The sequence below is a fragment of the Colias philodice genome, chromosome 21 (genome assembly GCF_061535455.1).
Source record: "Colias philodice isolate Cphi_HAF_F1 chromosome 21, ilColPhil1 Martin Lab GWU primary, whole genome shotgun sequence".
Lineage (NCBI taxonomy): Eukaryota > Metazoa > Arthropoda > Insecta > Lepidoptera > Pieridae > Colias > Colias philodice.
This window is the reverse complement of record NC_143106.1, coordinates 1480662-1502148: the sequence shown is the minus strand read 5'-3', so window position 1 is coordinate 1502148 and position 21487 is coordinate 1480662. Positions and strand designations below refer to the sequence as shown.

General features: G+C 36.0%; 2 protein-coding genes and 1 long non-coding RNA gene across 6 annotated transcripts in view; 2 read left to right on the top strand and 1 right to left on the bottom strand.

Annotated features, from left to right (window-relative positions):
• Smr (nuclear receptor corepressor smrter) overlaps positions 1-21487 on the bottom strand; it is a 140077-nt gene that overhangs the window by 8225 nt on the left and 110365 nt on the right. For all 4 annotated transcript variants that reach the window (XM_089708628.1, XM_089708627.1, XM_089708624.1 and 1 more), the window contains 13 exons: positions 21172-21323; positions 20455-20590; positions 13268-13473; positions 12652-12953; positions 11612-11723; positions 4857-5023; positions 4226-4382; positions 3502-3905; positions 2829-3086; positions 2327-2440; positions 1754-1858; positions 1070-1408; positions 400-679 (listed from right to left, as the gene is read on the bottom strand). In XM_089708628.1, the coding sequence (XP_089564754.1) occupies positions 400-679; positions 1070-1408; positions 1754-1858; positions 2327-2440; positions 2829-3086; positions 3502-3905; positions 4226-4382; positions 4857-5023; positions 11612-11723; positions 12652-12953; positions 13268-13473; positions 20455-20590; positions 21172-21323 (2732 nt within the window). The remainder of the gene's footprint in view (positions 1-399; positions 680-1069; positions 1409-1753; positions 1859-2326; positions 2441-2828; positions 3087-3501; positions 3906-4225; positions 4383-4856; positions 5024-11611; positions 11724-12651; positions 12954-13267; positions 13474-20454; positions 20591-21171; positions 21324-21487) is intronic.
• LOC149478664 (uncharacterized) lies at positions 9546-10226 on the top strand. The gene has a single exon (XM_089708692.1). The coding sequence runs from the start codon at positions 9587-9589 to the stop codon at positions 10049-10051; it is 465 nt and encodes a 154-aa protein (XP_089564818.1). The 5' UTR covers positions 9546-9586; the 3' UTR covers positions 10052-10226.
• Positions 11799-21487, top strand: part of LOC149478646 (uncharacterized) — a 329584-nt gene continuing 319895 nt past the window's right edge. The window contains exon 1 of the long non-coding RNA XR_016317337.1: positions 11799-12260. This is a non-coding gene — a long non-coding RNA (uncharacterized LOC149478646). The remainder of the gene's footprint in view (positions 12261-21487) is intronic.

Here is a 21487-nt window from a genome sequence, read left to right as displayed (position 1 = left end):
CGTCAGTGCGTGCGTAAGTGCGTACGCTTATGCGTGCCAATAACATGTACTTAAGTTCTTTTGTGTAGTTACTTAATAATTTTTAATTGTTTTGTCTATCTATGTGAATATCAGTCAGTATACTTCATTTTTGTGTTTCCTCGCTGTTACTTTTAGCACGTACGTAAGTGCGTATGAATACGTATTTGCGTGTCTATAAATTCTTTTATACCTAACATTGTTGTACACATTTCTAAAATATGTAACTAACTCATTACTCATTTTAAATTATCATATGTATGTTAGTCTGTAAGGTATTCTATGGGTCTGTACAATTAATTGTCTGTCACTTGAATTAAATGTTATAAATAAATAAATAAAATGACTATTTTTAGTCTAAATTCTATTTTTAGTACGTACCAGGCGGAGGATGTGGATGGGAGTACGCATGGGAGTGCCTTTGTATCACCGACACTGTATCTCTATCCCTCCTTATCTGGTGTATTTGATGCTGCTGCTGTAAGTGGTGGGGGTGGTGATGGGGGTGGGGTTGGGGTTGGGGGTGGGGTTGGGAATGGGGGTGGGGTTCCCTCTCCCTCCTGGCCCCACTGTGCATCTGCTGGGAGGTGATGAAGTCTGTGAGCATGATCTGCCGCCGTTCCAACCCGTAGGGACCTCGAGCTACTGCTGCGTTTGGTGCCTGGAAAATAGACACTTATTAGACGTCACAATTTTGCACTATTATAGAATATTTTTATTTATGTGTTTGCTCGTTTGCGGTATTGAATTTTTTATGAATAGTTTTACTAAATATTTGTTATCTTAGTTAGTACGCGGGCAAATAATTGCCAATAGGTAAAAAATTAAAAAATGTGTTAATTAACTGACACGATACTAAGCATAAAAATAGTTGCATTTATTTTGCGAAATATTTTTCCTCCTCGACCCTTTTAAACGACTTTCTTTGTATTAAAAATATTTGTTTCACTTTGATGGCACTAATATTAATGTTCTAACGTTCTTAATTTTCAAGATAATTTCAATTTATTTTTGTGTGTGTTTTAAACCATTAATAATAATTTATTCTCACCGTAGAAAACGATGGTGACTGCGGCCTTGGTTGATTCGTGCCATAGTACGCTCCCCCGGGACTCCGCCTCCTGCTATCGAAGTATCTCTTATCCTGCAAGTGGTGGGGGTTGTGTACAGGGGTGCCCGCTGTTATGGACCCCGTCTTGGGGTCCGGCGGGGTCCGCTGGGCCTCGAAGCGGCTCTCCACTGGGGTCCCGAGGGTTATGGACCCCTTGGGGTTGGGGAGCTTGATGGTGGGCCGCGGGGAGGCAACGGGTTTGGGCTTTGTTGCGTATTGGTTGGGGGACTCGCGTTCGGGTTGCCGGTAGGGGGTTTGGTACTCCGCGTTGCGGTATGGCTGTGGAAATTAGTTGATTTTTAATTTTTGTTTAATGAGAGGTAGTTATTATGATAATATACGATTTAACTATGTGTCATATCTGTTATGTATTATTTTTGGGTGACGCTTTTTTAAAACATAAAAATTTATAGCACAATGCTCAAGCAGAGACGGATGACTTATAAAAATACTGAAGTACCCTATAATCCATATTATTACTACATACTTTCAACTACATACTATGTGTTATAAAAAGTGTATTTTCTCTCTATTCCCAAATAGTAGCCATGATAAATATTTTCAAAACCATAATTATAGTATTTTGAATATAGTAGCTAATAATATAATATAAAATATACTTACAGAGGGTGGAGGATGTCTGTCAAGGCGCGGCCTTTTGACGGTGAGGTCGAGAAGGGAATCCGCCCCTCCTGACCCGGGGGCTCCTGCTGTGGGGGGACGGTCCACCTGGAAATTTAAATACAATATTTATTGTCAAAAAATTATATACTATATAGAAAAACAATGGCTGTGCATTCACATGATATATTATTAATAATATAAATAAAAAATTAAAATGTAAATTTTGTTTTTTATTTACTATCTACTTCTGAAAATGTTACTTAGATCGTTTCATTTGCATTTTTTTAAATGAATGGCTCATGCCAAAAGATACGATAATTTTATTCTCCTATGTAATAAAGAATTTTCTATCAGCGCCATCTGGTGTGAACAATAATTACAGTGATTTTGTAGTTAACTAAATAAGAAAAATACTTGAATTACGCCAATATTTTAATGCTTCTTTCTTCATAAGTCTATGTCATGAAGATAAAACCCATATTGTTTCACTCAAATAATGCACATTTATTCAAATTAGTCACAAGATAACTTTTACGTAACATTCATCACCAAGTTTACCAAACTATCACATACCTGCAACAGCACCAAATCCGGTGCATCCGCAGTGGAAGTGGGGGGCCGTGCGGGGGAACTGCCGCTGTGGTGGGCACCGCTCACCACTGTTAGCGTCGCCAGCTCGTGGTTCGGCTGAACAAACATACATATTATTATATACCGTTTTTTATGTTATGACAGATAGTTTAATAAAATAATTACGTCTTTTTGTTATACATTAGTGGAGAGATATTTAAAAATTCTGTGATTAAACGTAAAAAAATATTACGCATATTTAATATACCAAATTGTATGAGTCAATAATTGTACCATAATTTACGATAACAAGCGCAAAATAATGTGAAAAACAAAAAACTGTTTCTGACATAAAATCATTCCTATCCTATAATGAAACAAAATGAAAATAATATTTTCATATAGTATATTTTATTTTCCAACAACCAATGAACTATCAATATTTCATCTACCCTCAAAAAAGCAACAAATGGTACTAAGTATTAGAAGAAAAATCAATATATACCTTTGGTGGCAACGGCTGTGGCGGGGGCCTTGGATTCTTCATAAGGCTGACCTCAATCATGTTCAGCACCACATCCCTGACCGTGAGCGGAGTGCCCGCGCTCACGCAGGGCCCGCTCCCGCTCACGCTGGCGCCCACGCCCACGCTCGTGCTCACGCTGGCGCCCACGCTCGCGCCCATGCTCGTGGGCGTGCTGATTGTAGCGGATGTTACCGCGCACGATTGATTTAGAGATGTCGCTACGTCGCTCGTTGCCGTCTGTGTAAGAAAGAAGTGAGATTTAATATTATGATTAGTAGAATTTTAATATTAACATTTTTTTTAATTACACATTTAATCATAGCACGATATTTTTAAGAGAATTGTGAAACGGATATCTGTAGCTATACGATGAAATGTTAATTGTTTTTTAACTAAATTTACATCATTAAATATTGTAAAATTCTAAGAGCAATAAAGTATAAAATATACATAATTTTAGATGAATTGTTTGGTTTTATTATTCTATCTTCTATTATTTAGTTAGTAACTTTAGTTATACTCGTTCTGACATAAATGCATATCTATAATACAAATTCGATTCAAAACCTTTGAGCAACACATCCTGTATTGCGTTTTACAAATCACATCCTACTATTATTTTAAATTCTTATTGCTTTAAATTGCATCTCACCTTAGCACTCGGCGCATCGTTCTCCTCATCCGCCGTCTCCGTAGCAGACGAGTCGTACTCATCCCTCCGGGCGCGGCGTCTGGGGGCCGCTGCGTCCGTCCGGGGCCCCGGGGCCCGGGGGGACCCCGCGGACGCCGTGTCGGACCCCGGGGAGCTGCTCCCGGGGGCCCCGTCCAGCTGCAACCGGCGCCGGTACGTGAAGTAGAACGCTTTCAGGCTGGCTGCAGAGCGCCCGCTAGCGGCTGCCATGCGGTCCCACGCGGGCCCGTGTTCTCGTAATAAAGCTCGAAAACGAGCGGTTTCTTCCTCGCTTGGTTCAGAAACCGCGCCCCCTAGTGCTTCTAGACGACGCGTTATCCGCTTGAAGCAGGTTAGACAGCACTTGCTTAGCGTACTTGGTATTTCTGTATATAGAGAATATTATGTTAATATACTTATTTTATTAGTTGTTACTAGAAACATTCATCGTTCTTATATTTTACCCAATTCTTTAAACTTTATTGTTACTTAGAACTACTATAACAATGTTTTATATTAATTTTTAGGTTTAAAGACAATTTGAAATGAGTTACAAGCTATCTATATATTAAATTAAACTTATATCTTTAGTTTATGGTACTTTATTCTATAATATTTTAATTTTAACTATCACATTAAAAAAAAGCTCAAAACACATCGATTTAAATAAAAATTAATCAAAATTAATAAATTATCAAATACTAACGAAACTCATCCATAATGGGCCGCTTGTCCTCCAGCGGCAGATCGTGCCAGCGCGGCGGCAAGTGCCGCAGCCGCTTGGCGCGCGGGCCCGCACACGACCGCACGCCGCACCGCACGCGCCGCGCGCGGACGAACTGGCAGTGGCAGCCCTCGCACACCTGCACCCGATATCACGACAGATTTAACAAGGGAAAAGTACTTTAAAAGTTGAGTTAGAGAGGGGAAAGTATTGCAGAAGTTGAGTTAAAGTACCAAAAATGTTGCAGAAGTTGAGTTAAAGTGGGAAAAGTACTTTTAAACTTAAGTTAAAGTGGGAAAAGTATTGCAGAAGTTGAGTTAAAGTGGGAAAAGTACTGCAGAAGTTATATCGCTTAATTCTTAGTAAGTATAAAATGTGTCTACAACCAGTTTCACAAATTTTTGTGAAGTTTCTGTTAATTTAGTCTTACCTGAAAATTTACATCGAAATGTGTCATACAGGCTATCAGGGACCTTATCAGCAAGTGCTAAAACCGGACTTTATTGTAACATATCAGTCACAACATAAGCCTTAATTGAGCTTACTGTGGGACTAGGTCGATTTGTGTAATAATGTCCTATAATTTTTTGTTATTTATTTATTTATAACTAACCTTCTCGCCCACAGTGTTCGCGTCCAGCCCGTATTGTTTCGCGTTGGTCGCGGTCACGCTTCGCGTCGCGTTCGCCGTGCAGCATATCGCACACTCGCCCGCGGGCACCGTGCTGATGCTTGTTGCTGTTGTTGTTGATGAGGGGGTACTCGTGCGTTCTGTCACTGCTGTTGGAATACAATAATATAATTTAAGAATATAGGTTTATATTGTGTTATTTATTCCTAGATATCTGCGACACTGGGATAAGTACTTATACTTCTATAAGGGTCACAAATAATCTGTCAATATCTCATTTCTGTTCCTATGGCCTAAGATATTCGTTACTTCAATTTACCAATAATTCAATTTAAAATCTAAAGATAAACACTACAATAATCTAAAGATCAACAAAGTTTTGAGCCTTGGTCATATTATTTAGTTACACCTGTTCACAAATGTTTTCGTATAATATGTGTAAACTGCACCATCAGCAATTACGATTCCCAAATCCCAATCCATATTACCCAGCCAAATATCAAAGTACTAATATCCCTATCCCACTATACCAGACAGACGTACAATATTAACATCCCGATGGGCCAAACGATTCACTTAAAACTGACGGTGCATTGCTGTTAATTATTCAGACATAATTCTATTGTAATACCTTGTTGTTTTGGTGTATAGTAGAAGGGTGTGGCATAATCATACACGATTTTGGGAAGGGTAGCTTCTTAACAAGTTTTTTTTATTTGAGAGAAGTTGAGAAATATATCACAATCCATGATGAATAGAAAAATATTCATATTTAATATTAGCGATATATTTAAGGAATTATCCAAATTATAAGGCCATGAAATATTTTTTACCTTTCCTAATGCCCAGAATGTATAATTTTTCAAACATTGTCCTTTTCACTAACTTCCAATAACAATGATTAAAACTGATACAATTTTTATTTAATGATATTAATAGCTTAGAAAATCACAATACTATATCTAAATAGATCTAAAAATAGCAGGTGAAATGTAGAGTAGAATAAATAAAGGCAGTGTTAGTTCTCTTGCAGTTCTAACTATTTAACGGTTCTGTTGGCTCAGCAATGCTAAATTGTAGCCAGCTTGTTCTAACAGCATTGCAAATTTATTCAATAATTATTCTGGAATACTCGTGCTTTCATACTGTGTAATTTGAATGTATTTCTAATTTATTTCACTATTATTGCGTTGTAAACTAGGGAAAAATATCCTCAAATTGTCGAATACTAACATAGATGGAATAATACAGACAAATCAGTGAAATATAAGTATAATATCTGTCTAAATAACGCTACGAATTCAGAATTTCCGTAGCTTAATGGTACGATGGTTAAAAAGTTGAATTAATATAACACCAATTACAGAAAAATAGCTTTCAGAATTTGTAAAGAAGTTCGATATCAATGGATAGTCTTTATAATGCATTACTACTTATTAAAAATTGCTCGTTTTTACCAACTTTAAAACCCCCAATCAAATGCGATGCACCCAGCAAAATTAATGCAAGTATAGTAATACCACAGTATATTCAGCTAATTAGCGACGAGGTCCGCAAACACAGTTTATCTTAAACGCTAGACTCCCCCTTAACATTCCACTTGAACTAAGAATTTCCAAATTAAAATTACAAGACGATGTTGATTTTTGAAGGAGAATGGAAAGCTCAATTTGGAATATCGATTGTTATTATAAAATTTGAAATTACCAAGAGGTATTTTCTTTGGTAGGCGAATAGTTTCTAGTGTTTTGACATAAAAGGGAAGAATTTATAATGTTAATAAATTTTATTGCAATAACTATGGTCGTTGTTAGAATTTCCGTTATAATCATCTCTATTTTTTTCACATTTCTATCTCTATTTTTAGCTTTTAAATTCAACAAGAAATCCAAGTTACCAAAAAAATAAATAAGGCTTGTCCATCCATAACTATATATAATTTCGTCTTATTGTACATACCTATAATCAACTAGCAGGCTTATAATCTCATATAAAATTTAAATCCTTTAATCTATATTAATAATTTCATCAGCCTCTCATTAATGTTGAAATCACTAAAATATGTATAAAGCGAAGGCCACATCCAGCTATATAAATCCTGGAGCAATTAATCCCCCAATTACCGATGTTTGAACGAGCACTAATTGGATCCATCTCTTTGGCTTCACTCAACTTGCTGTAAATCAGCACTTATTACACGCCTGTTTGAATAACTTGACGTATTTATCTGGATATAACTGTGAAAGAAATTATGTCTGTCTTTTAACTCATTCTGTAGTAAAATAAAGACAAAAAAATAGCTTCATTGCTAAAGTTAATATGGTCATATAAACTTCAGGATTATTCTGAATCTTCTTTAATTTTTAGGTTTACAGTTCAACATTGTATCCATCAGTTTACTAACAAATAAAAAGGTATCTGTAAAAAAGATTTTTTCCACAAAATAAAACACGAAATACTAAGAAAAATAGTATGTATTTAAAGAACCAGAACCTAACATCTTATTCCTGAAAAATCTTTCCCGGAACCGTAACGTAACATGTCGAGGAATCCAATTCCCTGTGCAAACCTCACTCCATATGAATAGTCAATATCCAATTCCTCGATTAAAAATGAGCTCCATATTTGACAGTATCGTCGTGTATTTGCTTAAGCCGTGAAGCGTGTCAATTTAACGAGCTGCCGACAGATCCTGTTTATTCTGTATGCAAACAGCAGAGACATTTCGCAGATTAAACGCCGTCCAATTCAATGATTTGTGTGCTTGAATATTGTATGAATTGTTTGTTTGTGTTTTTCCTTTTGCTAGAGACGTACTTGGGACCTTTTGAGTTATATGTAATGTGGAATAATGTTGAGGTAATTGGAAGTAATTATTTCAATAATCGAGAAATTTATTATTGATAAGAATCATTTACAAAAAGCTAATAATTATATTGCCAATAACAGCTTTGGATTTCCAAAAGGTCCATCAACACATACACGTAGAAAAGATTGCCTAAAATGCATTAGTATATTTCACGATCTCTAAAGTCCCTAATCTCGACGTCAAAAGAATATACAACGCATCATATCTCATGTCACGCTTAGAATCGTGATCCTTTAAACCTGCGTAAGGACGGGTCAGCTGGTCAGAGCTATACTTATGTGGATGATCTTTCATAAATGTAGTATTAAAGAATACACACATAAGGGAAAGCACCAAACACAAGGCTATGAAAACATTGTAAAATTAAGGATTTTATTCTTGTTAAAACTGCCAATTTCACCTCATTTAGTCCAGCTTTTGGTAATCTTTCTTATAATTTTTGTCAGTTTTCTTTTGTCTACCCTGTTTATAACGTGTCACTATAATTTTGCCAAGCCAAATCCCACCATAAACACATCTTAAAGCGTCACAATATCACACTATACCAAAAGAATATCCCACATGATCTATCCTGTACACAAGGACAGGTGCACAAAGGGCCGTCACGCTAAGCCGTGACACTCTCACACGGAATACCAAATCAGCACTCAACCGCCCGATTGTAATTGAATTGATTGTAATGCACCGTTTTGAGCTTAACAATCCGTTGTGTGATTGGATGATGGCTTTGTTTTGGTGGTGTAGTGCTGTTTTTTGGTGGTATTCTTTTGGGATCTTCTATCCTTTTAGGAAGTGAAAGCTTTACACGATGCGAGGAAAAATTAGTTAGAAAATTTGTCTATTATTAGTTTGTTCCGATATTTACATGACATGGTGTCCTTTACTGGAATCCGATAAATTTTAAACAGAGAATAGGGGTTCTATAGATTAGTGTAGATTATATTATCCGGGTTAAAGTATAGGATATTTTCCTGTTGATCGAAGCTATAAGCATATCACGTAAATTATGAAGGATAGTAGCTATATTGTAGCTAAACTTTTGTGGTAATTAATGACATCCTCTTTATCTGAGATAAATATCTATTTAATTTATGAGAATCTATCATTATGAAAGCGCGTCCAAGACATTAATTGCGTACAATAGTATCTTCCCTGTCGTCAAATAGAGTCGCGATTCAAAATGCAAAAACCACAGTCACAATGGACGTCCCGGAGGCCTCCGGCCCGCGGCAAGGGACCTCTAAGTGAATTAAGTGTTTGCCGAGACTCCAACTGTATAGAGTGGAATATTTCATACCGTTTGAGATCTTTTGAAAAATTGTCAAGCTTCATGTTTTATTAATGATCTGGAAAGACCGCGGTCGAGATGTGACGGTACGATTTGTGTCAACTTTAATTAAATAATGGATGGCGCGGATCCCTTGTGGTGTACGGGACGAACTTGAATTATTTAATGTTGAAATTTTACAGGAGTGTATAACAATAGGGCAATAGGTAAAGAATGGACAGTTTTAGTTAATTTACAAATTTAAGCAAAATGTAAAAAGAAGCTTATCTATTGTCAAATTAATTGTCCTACCTCATTTTTGTTGCAGATAAACAATGATCTTGCCCGTGCTTTTATGGCTCTCATTATAATTATTATAATTAGTTATAATTACGGAGCTAATGGAATGAATCCCGCTAAACATCAGCGTAAAGTCAATTCTAGTCGAACCAAAGATTAATTAAAACATAAAGAAACATTGACACAGGGAGCATCCCTAATTGGCGGGAAGCCGCGGCTATATAAGTGGCGGGAGAAGATTTTCGCGCTCAGTCTGCTCGCAGCAGCCCCCGCGCGATGTTGTCCCTGTACCGCGCGTGGCTCGGGCCGAGTCCCTGCGTGGCGCGGCCGGTGCCACCGCCGGGGGCCCACCGACCCGTCCCGCGCCGGGCCAAAGCCCCATCGCCCCCCGCTACCCCACCACCGCCTTCACCATCATCCACCACTTCGAGCGAACTAGACGTCGAGCGTATAGAAGCGCCCGATCCACCGAAGAGACAAACGGCCGTTTTGGACATAGCCTCTTGCGATGGACCAGTTCGTTTCAGCAGAGTTCTGAACGTGGCGTGGCGAGAGACGACCCCAGAGAGGGACTGGTCGTGTCGGCACCGCAAGTCAGCTCGCACCACCATACACTACTACCCGTGCAAGACGTGCGGCTCCAAGTTCCCATCCTACTACTTCGTGCACAAGCACCGAAAGCGGTGTCACGCGGAAGAAAGCACGCAAGACTCCCCCGAACCTTCGACCTCGAGCGCGTAAATCATTATGTTTTAATTGTTACATTTTAAATCATGTATTCGTGAGTGGCCAAATTATTAGTGCAACAGTGCAAAATAATGTAAACGTCACATTGAATACGACGGATATGTTTCGTTTCACGGATAGGATAGTGTTAAATCATGTATGTTTAATGTAATTTTAATTAGCTTAATAACCAAAGTTAAATTTTAACAAATAATCTTAATATATGAAAATAAAATAAAGTTATGGAAATATGTGTGTTTTATTTTTGAAATATACGAAAGATACGTGCACTTAAACTTTAAACAAATCACAATATGCTTAGACACATACAAAAAATAATATAATATACTTTTTACTTGCATTTAGTACCTACGCATTATTGCAGTAAGTTATGTTATTGTTAATATACTTTAATTAAATTATTAAATGCATAACTGATTTAATTATAATTACCCATATATTATAACAATTTACGATATTAATGTTTTGCCGAATAATGTTAATTTTGACTCAAATTGAATAAACGAATCATGTTACCCAGAAATACCTTCCATTAGATTTTAATTAAATTTAGCAATTTTAGGTATAACCTATCCCTGTATGGGGTCGTTATAAATTTATCTTCTTATATATAAAATTCTCGTGTCACAATGTTAGTCTGCATACTCCTCCGAAACGGGTGGACCGATTCTCATGAAATTTTCTGTGCGTATCGGGTAAGTCTGAGAATCGGCCAACATCTATTTTTCATATGTACCACGGGCGAAGCCGGGGCGGACCGCTAGTATATAGATACTATACTCTCCAAAATATCACAATAAGTGTAGGTAGAGAATACATTTAGGATTAGGTATATAGTTTGAATAAAAAATATACAGGACGCTTTGATTTTTAAGTGTAAGTTAATTACAATAATTTGTCTTTTAGTAACATGTGTGTAAATAAAATTATTAAAAATGAAATGAGTATAACGTGTAGATTTATTTCATTAAAGAAAATTGTATATCTAAAAGCAGAGAAGGCATTAATATCATATATTATTTTCATTTGCAAAATGGAGGCAAATCCACAATTATTTCAGTTTTATCAATTACGGTATCAATTTTCACAGAAAGATAGAAAAATATTTTATTTAAAGATAGTTACGTTGTTATCACACATGATTTAAATCAATTAGGTATGAAGAATCTTATTGGAATAAAATACTTAACAAATACCTAAAATAGGAAAAAATATTTTAAAGATCACTTATAGAGTAATTTTTGATCCACGCTCAACCATAAAGGTTTTATTTGCGATAATCTCAGGAATTACTGGGTCGATGTCAAAAATTATTTCACCGTTTTAGGTATTTATTGAATCTTCTAAGAAAGAAAACAGTTAAAGGATTATGGTAATTTAAATTAGAAAAATAATATTGGCTAATGAAACATATAAGACTTTAGACCTACTGTGAAAGTAAGTAACGTTAATAATGTCACTAACTTAACTAACACAACACACAACATCCAACACACTACCTCCAACACACAACATCCAACACACAACATCCAACACACAACACACAACACTAACCGGTCTCGGGCGTGGGCGGCGGGTGCGTGGGCGTGGGCGGGTGCGCGGGCTGCGGCGTGTGCGGCGCGCTGGCCCGGCCGCCCGACGGGCTGCTGCAGCCGCTCGCTGCCGTCTGTGCACATGGACATGTTTAGACGTGTTCGTCTAAAGTTACTTTATGATACGTGTACATTTACAGGCATGGACGTATAAAAAAAGACGGACGCCGTATTACGAACAAACAACGTGAAGCCACCATAGTAAGCTAGCGATTGTGTAAAGACAATAAACACGCACACACTCTCACCATAGTAAGCTAGTCGGCCGCCATTACGTCGTGAACTACCGACTGATTAACTGCGTCACTGTTCCACAAAAAATATTTAAAATGCCGTCTTGCGTGGTTAAATGGTGCCGCAACAGTACAATTTTAAATAACAAAACACAAGGGATTACATTCCACAGGGAAGCAAGTTATTTCTTTTATGTTTTAATGACAAAATTATTACGGCAAAATTTATAGAAAAAAATACAGCCGCCATTGTCATCAACACAGCTGTTGCCATGGCAACATGGCACACACACATGGATGTTTCGCCGCCATTACTAGGCTTCACTCAATGTTTAGGCGATATACCGTCCGTCTTTTTTTATACGTCCATGTTTACAGGTATTTAAAGATAACGTATAGATATTTAAGTAAATAAAAGTAAAAAAAATCAGTGAAAAGCCTAGAATTACTTTTTATTTTTAATCGTGATACATGATAATTTTTTAAGGTTATTTCATTATTAAAATCTTACAAGAATATAAAAAAAGAACTGATTATATCTGTAGATGTAAAAGTAAAATAGTTTTTAGATATATCGTGATCTAACTTGTACACGGACATATATAATAGAAAGGGTAATATTTCTAGAACTGTTATATATTTTCGAAATTACTTATTTCAATAAATAAATTACGTATAAACTTAAAATAAATTATTTAATGTGATAAAAAACTTTATATCTTAGTAACTTGACTTACAAAGCAAATTAGAATAATTCATACAAACTCACAGTAATAACAGATGTAGCACTTGTCGCTTCCACGAGATCCCTCGCCGTGTCCGGCGGCGGCGTGCGAGGAGCTGGCGCGGCAGCAGGACTTCCAGGCGGCAAGCTTATAGCACTGAGACACACGCCAGTACTCGCACCAGTACCCGCACTCACGCCAGTACTCGCGCCAGTACTCGGGGCAGTCGTACTGCCGCTCGTGGGCGTGGGACTCGCGGCGGTCGTGATCGCGCTCGTTGCGCTCGTGACCGTGGGACACGCTGTGCTTGTTATTGTTATACTCGCGCTCGATGATACGGGCGGGTCTAGGGCACAAACATGTTACATATTAGGTTATATTCTATTTTATACAAAACATAAAAAATTAGCAGTTTTGATACATTTGTTTAATAAAATTATTCGTTTGATCGCACTTTTCGATTATGTCAAGTTTTAGGTAGGTTAGGTACAACATATTATTATAATTTTAATTTTTCATTATACTTTTTCCATTTAAAATTAAAATAACTTAAATACGTGGTACTTTTCTTCACAAACAATAACCAAATTATATTGATTTAAAAAGTTATCAACAAAAACAAAAACAAATTCTCCAAAATAACACCATCATCACACTCACCTCTCGTAATATCGGGCGCGCCGCTGGCGGGCTGTGCGGGCGCGAGCTGCGCGGGCTGAGCGGGTGGCAGAGCTGCGGGCTCGGCCAGCGCGGGCGCGGTCAGTGCGGGGGTCAGCCCGCCGCCCGGCGCGCCCGCCACGGGGGCCGGCGGGGCGGAGGAGGCCGGTGGTGGGGACGGTGGTAGTGGTGGTGTGCTTAGTTCCGACCTACGGGAATATGTTCATGTTATAATATGGAGTTTCTTGCCGGTTCTTCTCCATAGATACTGTTTTCCGAATCGGTGGTCAATGTTAAAAATACTTATATGTAATGACGATTCTAAAGTGCTACTAAATAGTAGTCTAATTGAATAAATGAATGTTTGAGTTTGAGTTTATATTTGATTCATAATAAGTATCAGAGCAAAAACGATATTAAATTCAATTTATTATACCAAAAATATGTGTTATGATTATTAATCTAGAACTGTATCTGAAAATGTACATTAATAACCCTTTCTATCTCAAATATAACGAATATATGAAACGCAGACACAGTAAGAGACTAACCTACTACTACTTGTAAGTACTTTGAAATAAGTAATATTAATTCTTTCTACTTATTGGGGCTGCATTTCTACTTAAAAAATTATGTCATTAAACTCATCCCACCCTTATTTAATGTGGTATTTCATTGTACATCTATAACCACTATCTTATAATCTCAAATGCATCTTAACCTGCAATACTATCCGCCACGCCGAATAAAACCGTCAAGTTAATAAAGCGGTGTATAATTAAAAAAAGAGTAATTGAAACAATCGTGTTTATGAAGCGGTGATTGCGAGGCCGGAGGGCAGATGGTAATGTAAAGAGAATTGAGATAATTATGTTTGTACGGCGTACCGTGCGCCGCGCGTTGTTAATCTCGTGTCGCTTTTATAGTTTAATTTTTGATTATCAGGTAGGGAGGATAGTATAAGTTGTGATTGGTTAATACTTATAGAGGTGGGAGAAGCTTAAATTAGGAAAATATATATTGAGTACGAGAATATATTATATATGAAATGAATGAAAGATGAATGTGTACTAGAAACTAAAGTTATAATTAAATGTATATCTTAAACCAACGATTTCTAAACTGAATACGTAAATCGATAAAGAGAATTGATTTTATAAGGTATAGGTATAGGTATTAATTTAATTCTAGTACGAATGTCCAACATATTTCGTACAACTTTATCAACTTTTACCAAAAAACTAAACCAACAGAACCCCCAATTCCGCAGTCGGTTAATAACAAAACAGAGCTAGCTGCGGCATATTTGAACGCAATTAAACCGTTGCCAATTAATAGACAGGGTGGTAATTAACTCCCGACTGTAACCCGCTATTCAATTAATCTCTTCGTACTGTTTGCGATCATAATTCGGATTATATGTAGTACGTTTTTAAACGTTTATTTTATTTTATGGACTTTTTGTGGATGCTGCTTATTGAATTGAACTATTTTCAAGTGATAACTTGTGTAATTAGTAATTACTAATTGTGTCAGTATGAGTAGCAAATCGCAACCGATTTGCTTCGATAAATTATATTTTTTACATTATAATATATGCCAATAAATACGTTCTAAAATTAATAAATTGCCTTTCTTCCTCTTTTAAATTTTTACTAAAATTCTTGCTAGGTTACAAAGTTACCTGTGAGTATTCGTAATATTTTATGCAAGTGCATTTCTACGCATTGGAAGTTCGAACAATAAAAACATTTCGTCAATTACAACCTAAGTACCTAATAACAGTTACCAATTCACACACATATTGACAGGCAACCAAACCAAACAAAAAAATCGAAAACCCATACCTACAATACGATAAAAAAGACACCGATATGAAATATCAATACTGGCTTGTAAAAAAGTATTTTTTCGTGAGAGCGTCCCCCCCTCGGCACTGGGCGCTTTAATTAAGGCAATTAGAAAGATGGGCTGCCGCGTGTTTGCGTAAAAATCTAAACAAACCAAGCGGTAGGGATGCGAACAGCAAGACGTAACGGGCGAGTTTAAAATTCTGCCTGTATTTATAATTCAAAATATTATAAGTAATATAACTGATAAAAATAGTTTGGTTTTTGGAGAATTTTCGTCAATTTTAGAAGTTTCATCAATTGAGACTTGAGAGAAAAGTATAGTTTGTTGGTGGCAATAGTTTATTTTAAAACTAATTCCAATACACGCGAAATAAATTTTGGTTAAAACGAGAATTAACATGATGCTAAAGCTATACACACAGGACACAGAAGGCTGATCACCTACTTGTGCCTAAATAAAACTGATCAGTGAAACAAATGTATGAATCTGCCCCTTACCCCACTTGGGGACACGGGACTACCTACACTTAAAGCTATACACATAAAAGTAAAAAATACCCATATAGGTACAAAACCATATTTAGAAAAAACATATGGATATTATGGACATATATCTATAAATCCCAACCATCGACACGATCGCAACACTAGAGCAAGGCGTATGTCCCCGGGGACATTTGGACAAATAATAGCTGGAGTGATTGTCAACACACGCACGAATATCGCGATCACGCCCCGTCTTCGGGACCGTCCCGCGGGACCACGGCGAATTTGTGAATTGAAGAATATTATTTTAATTGAAGTTGGAGATATTGTATTCAACATATTGTAAGGGGAATATATTGTTATTTTGTTTGATGATGATGTAAGGAGCGGTGAAGAGATGAATTTGTACACAGAATGTTTTATAAGAAGTAGAATACCTAATGTTTTCTTTAGTTTTAGCGCTTTTTAACATACCTTATTATTTACTACAACAAACATAAGTTTTATGCCATGATATACGCCTAATAAAATATGCAAGTTAGCGAATGTACAATCTTTAGGAAAAGGTCCAAAAAGTTTAAAATCACGATCACTAAGCTGAACTAAATCCAACATACATAATTTTTAATATACTATCACCAATCAACCAATAATAATATTCCAACCGTTCAAAAAAAAACATAATATCGAATGCTATAAGCGAAATTAAAGAGAAACAAAACTTGCAGACTGCAAATTGAAGAAAAAAGTGAACAGAGTGGATTGCTAGAAAAATATGAATTTTAAACGATTAATGAAATGAGAAATCCTCGATCTCATAACGCGAGTGGTGGGCAAACAAACGAGCCACTTTGCGTGTGTTAAACATGGCTTTTAACGTTTTATTCAAATTACATTTTTGTTAGAAATAAATTTGATGCGCTCGCTCGAGGTTCCTTGCGGTTCCAAGATTCGCCGCTTGAATTTTTTTCGCTTGATGTATGATTTGATGGGAAAAACTGAGCGTCGTAAAGTGGTCTTTGATTGTATAATTAGTTTGTTAACATCGTGCAAGAGTATAGCTATTTTATATGGAGATTTACAATATACGTAACTACCCACATATGTAAAGGATTTAGTAAACTGTTCACACATCATTGTACATCAGATTCGCATGACTTTATCGAAATCGCCAGGAAAAGCGCTCTTTCTTCCTATTTTTTGTTCGTATAAGTTTTATTTAGGAGGCTTTATTTCGGTAGAAGGTAGGATAAGTAACAAAGCAGATAATTTTGTCGTAAAAACTGAATATGGGCCATAGTTATTTTAAATAGTTGGTAGGCATTATAGAGAAGTGCTTCAGTGTTTGATATGAACTCGTTTTAAGAAGCACCCAAATATTACCTTTCAGGCTTAATAGACTACAGGCCCATGTTGAAAAAATTATGGGTCATTTGAACCATGTAACCTATATAGAACGATATAAGAGCATAAAATAATAAGATTCAGCACTATGCCGTCACTTGTAAGCTGTCCACCTGAGTGCAGATGAGAATTTGAAAGTACAGGTTGAGATTTTTTCCCCTTATCTCCATGATTTTTGTACGGCGTTGCGGAATAATGGCTTAAAAGCAGTATAGAAATAGTATGACACAGATGCCGTACAAAAATGGTGGTCCACAAAGTCGGAATTTATTTTTATTTTTCGACAGTTGCCGGGGTAAATTTGGTTATTTGATTTTGTACGGCATCTGTGTCATACTATTTCTATACTACTTTTAATCAATTATTCCGCAACGCCGTACAAAAATCATGGAGACAAGGGGAGAAAATCTCTACCTGAACCTTCGAATTCTCATCTGCACTCAGGTGGACAGCTTACAAGTGACGTCATAGTGCTGAATCTTATTATTTTATGCTCTTATATCGTTCTAGATAGGTCACCTGGTGGGTCAAATGACCCATAATTTTTTCAACACGGGCCTGTAGTCTATATATTTTAAAGAAAATTAAATATTTCCATACAACAGAAAAGCTCAGCTCACATGGTAAATACGAATAAAGCAGAGCTATCGACGTTTTGCCCACACAACATCAGTTGTTTGTTCAAGTGATTGGATTGTGTATTGGCGGTATTTATTTTGCTTTTTGTTTGCGAGAACTGAATTAATGATGGGCTGGATTATATTTCATTGTATGGTGAACTAGCATGCGGCTCGCGGCTTCGTTCGCGTATTTACAGGAAATTTCTAAGGAAATGTAATATTTCACCGCGGCTAGATGTAACGATCTCGACTCCTAACTATCACCAGATACAAGAAGCATATCATTCTATCAATTGTGACGTGAAAGAGAGGCAAACAAACAGACAAACATACTTTCGCATTTATTATACTAGATAGGATTAGTGTGTACTACACTGTACATTATTTTTTTCGGATAATTTTCCATGTAATTGTATTAAAAATCATCTGATGAAGATAATTTAATATAATTTGAATGGTCTGATGGCCACATTTGTTCACTACACAAGGAACTCCCATGAGGATTTAGATTATATGTAATTAGCAAATTTCGGGTTGATAGCTATGTCACCTGTTTGTAAATAAATTTAAAAATATTTTTTTAACCTATTTATTAAATTAACTAAGTGTAAGCTGTATAAAATATAACAGTATAGCTCTATAAAATAATTCTTGTTAGATATTTTTGGCAACTGAAGAAAGAGTTTAGTGTCCTTTTCAAGTTTTCAAAAAATAAATTAAAGGTTTAATACAAAAATGTATCGTTGATTCATTAGATAATTTTATTTTGAAATAGTTTAGATAATAAAGGATTCTATGAATCGTTGTCGTGATTTAAAAAAATATCTTTCGCATTGGATTCTAGAAAAAAGAACAACTCACGAAACTATTTAGTATTTGTAGCAGGCACAAACAAGGCAACAAGGAAGAAAACAATAACTTTTTAAAATACAGTAGCACCTCTATAAGTCGAATATCAAGGGAGACGCCAAAAAATTCGAGTTATAGAGTTTTCAACTTAAGGAGGATTTCGACTTAGGCGGATTTTGATTCGACATAAAGAGTTTGAGGTTTATTCTTATAAATTTTGAGTTAGAGAGGTAAAGTACATTAAAATTCAACTTGCAGAGGTGACAAACATGTTTTTATTTATTATAAATCAACATTAAGTATTTCAAATCATTTTAAAATAAAAAATATGGCATTAAAAAAGGCAGTATTTTTTTTGCTTTATATAATTTGGTTGTTCTCTAGCATTGTCTAATCTATAAAGAACAGAAAATTCTTCTTCAGAGATACTGGTTTGCTCTATAAAATTTCGTAAGGTATTCAATGCGGTTCTTGCCTCTTTGATGGAAACGCATGGAGCGCATGTACTATTCACGTCTTCTATGTCATCTTAATCATTAGTATCGGTTTTCTGAGCTACTGAATCGATAATTTCGTCATCAGATACCTACTTAATGCAAACACGTGTTTACGTGAGTCATAAATTTATTATCGCATACTCCTAAAATGTTTTCTAAGAAACAATTATAGTGTACTGCACTGTCGGCAAGTTGTTAAAGTCCAAATGATCAAGTTATAAAGATTGTAAAATAAAATGTTGCCATGTTCGAGATACAGAGGTCAAATTTAATTTTTCGAGTTATAGAGTGAAAATATGTACCAAAATGGCTTGGAGGGACTCGGTGATTATTTCGACTAACAGAGGGCCAAGATTTCAAGTTACGGAGGTTTTCGGGGTTGAAGGGAAGGGAACAAGACATTTTTTCGAGATTTGGAGGTTTTTGACTTATCGAGGTTCGACTTAACGAGGTGCTACTGTACTATTCTTTGTGCCTACTTCAATTATAATTATGTATTATTTATTATCAATACATGTTTCAAATAACTGAAACTGAGCTTCGATTATAACCCACTCTCGTGGTTAATAAGAAAACAACAGAGCCTCTAGGCACTGCTAAAGTTACTTAGTTCAAAGTTATTGCAAGAGATGGCACTGCATGCGAATTATAATTGTTTGCGAAAGAAATGCAGTTTTGATTTAAAATAACCAGTAGATGGCGCTGATATCAAATTACAGGTTTATTTTAATTTATTATAGTTGGAATATATGTATGTGTACGTTAACTTTCCGGGAATCATTCTTACATTTATCTCTATATTTTTCAGTATTTCATAAATAAATAATAAATATTTCGGGACAATTTTCACACACGGCACGATCTGATACTAAGCTTTCGCTTGTGTTATTGAAACCAGATTGCTGATAAACATACATGTATAATTTTAAATAAATACTTATATAGATAATAAACATTTCCATTAATCCATTAATTAGAATCAAAATATTGCTTTTGCTACAGTAGAACCACCTACGGCTACGAGTACTTACCTTTAAACAAATATCTATTAGAAGACACTATTTCCATGTTTTCTAGTTTTTAGGGCGTGTTCTAGTAGTCGGGTTTTTAGACTTTATATTTATTTAACTTATTTTGGAGTTAACTTGTTAGGTGTTTCATATTTGAAATGTGCTAAAATGTTCTTTCGTTTTATACTCCACACAACTATTTTTTTAATTATTTAAGTAACTAGTCAGTTTATCTAATGTCATGTAATCTATAATAATGAAATAGCTTCTAACGAACCCTTATTTGCCTAATTACTACTTTATAAGTTATGAGGGAACAGATGAGCATCCATACCCACAACATGCAGGTCAAAATTACTCCTCGATTTGCTTCGTCATAGTCAGGTAAAAACAAAAATTAAGTTCCAAGATTTGACCCGAACATACATACACTGCAACTTAATAAAAGGCTTGTAAAATAATATATCGTACCTGGAGGGATGTGCAGAAGGCGGTGCGTGTGGTGGCATGGGGATACCATTGATATCCCCCACTCCCCCCACTCCCACACCCCCAACACCACCCACACCAACTTCTTCTGACGATTCTTTGTCCACTGCGCGAGATCCTGAACAAATAGATATTATTATTTAAAATATCACTTTACTATTCACATCACATTTAAACACATAACACCTACAATGACACCTTTAATGACTTAAAATTAATAATGAGACTCCTTAATTATACTATAATTTAATTTTATTTGAATTTGTCCGAAACAAAACTCTGCTTATGCGTGCTATGCAGAGTTTTGTAATGTTTTGTAAATACAGCTGACTTTCAACATTTCTTTCAGGAAAATATAGCTAATTTTAATGAATGGCTCGCAACGCTCACCGGTTATATTTATTTATTTATTTATTAAAAAGGTTCATCACCAGTTGTAACAGATGAACACTGCATTCAAAAAATATTTGTTTAATAGTTTAACATAATATGTGATATGATATGTTTAATAGTCTGGCTTTGATAATTAAGATGTTCTTAGTACATTCCACACTAAGATTCTACATACATACAGTCAATACAATTATCTTCAATCTAAAAAACACAGTCAAAATTGAGAATCTCCTCAAAGTCGGTTGATCAACGACCACCATTTTTAGAAAAAATGCATTAAAATCATCTATTAACAAAACAACGTACCCTGCGACCGCTGTAACCGCGTAGTGACCCCAGTGGAGCCCCCGGGCGCCATCTCGGGCTCCGGCGGCGGTCGGGGCCGCGCGTGGCGCCGCGGGCGGGGCTTCCGCAGCAGCTGCTTGTAGTTCTCCGCCTTTTTCGATAGGTAGTAGAACCTGCAGGGTGGAGTGAGATTATGGAAAGGATACTTGTTCTTGTAAGTTTTTACAAGTTATAATATTGTAGAAAAATCTATATATATTATTATATAAAACTTATATATTACTAGAGGTCCGCCCCGGCTTCGCCCGTGGTACATATTTCGCAATAAAAGGTAGCC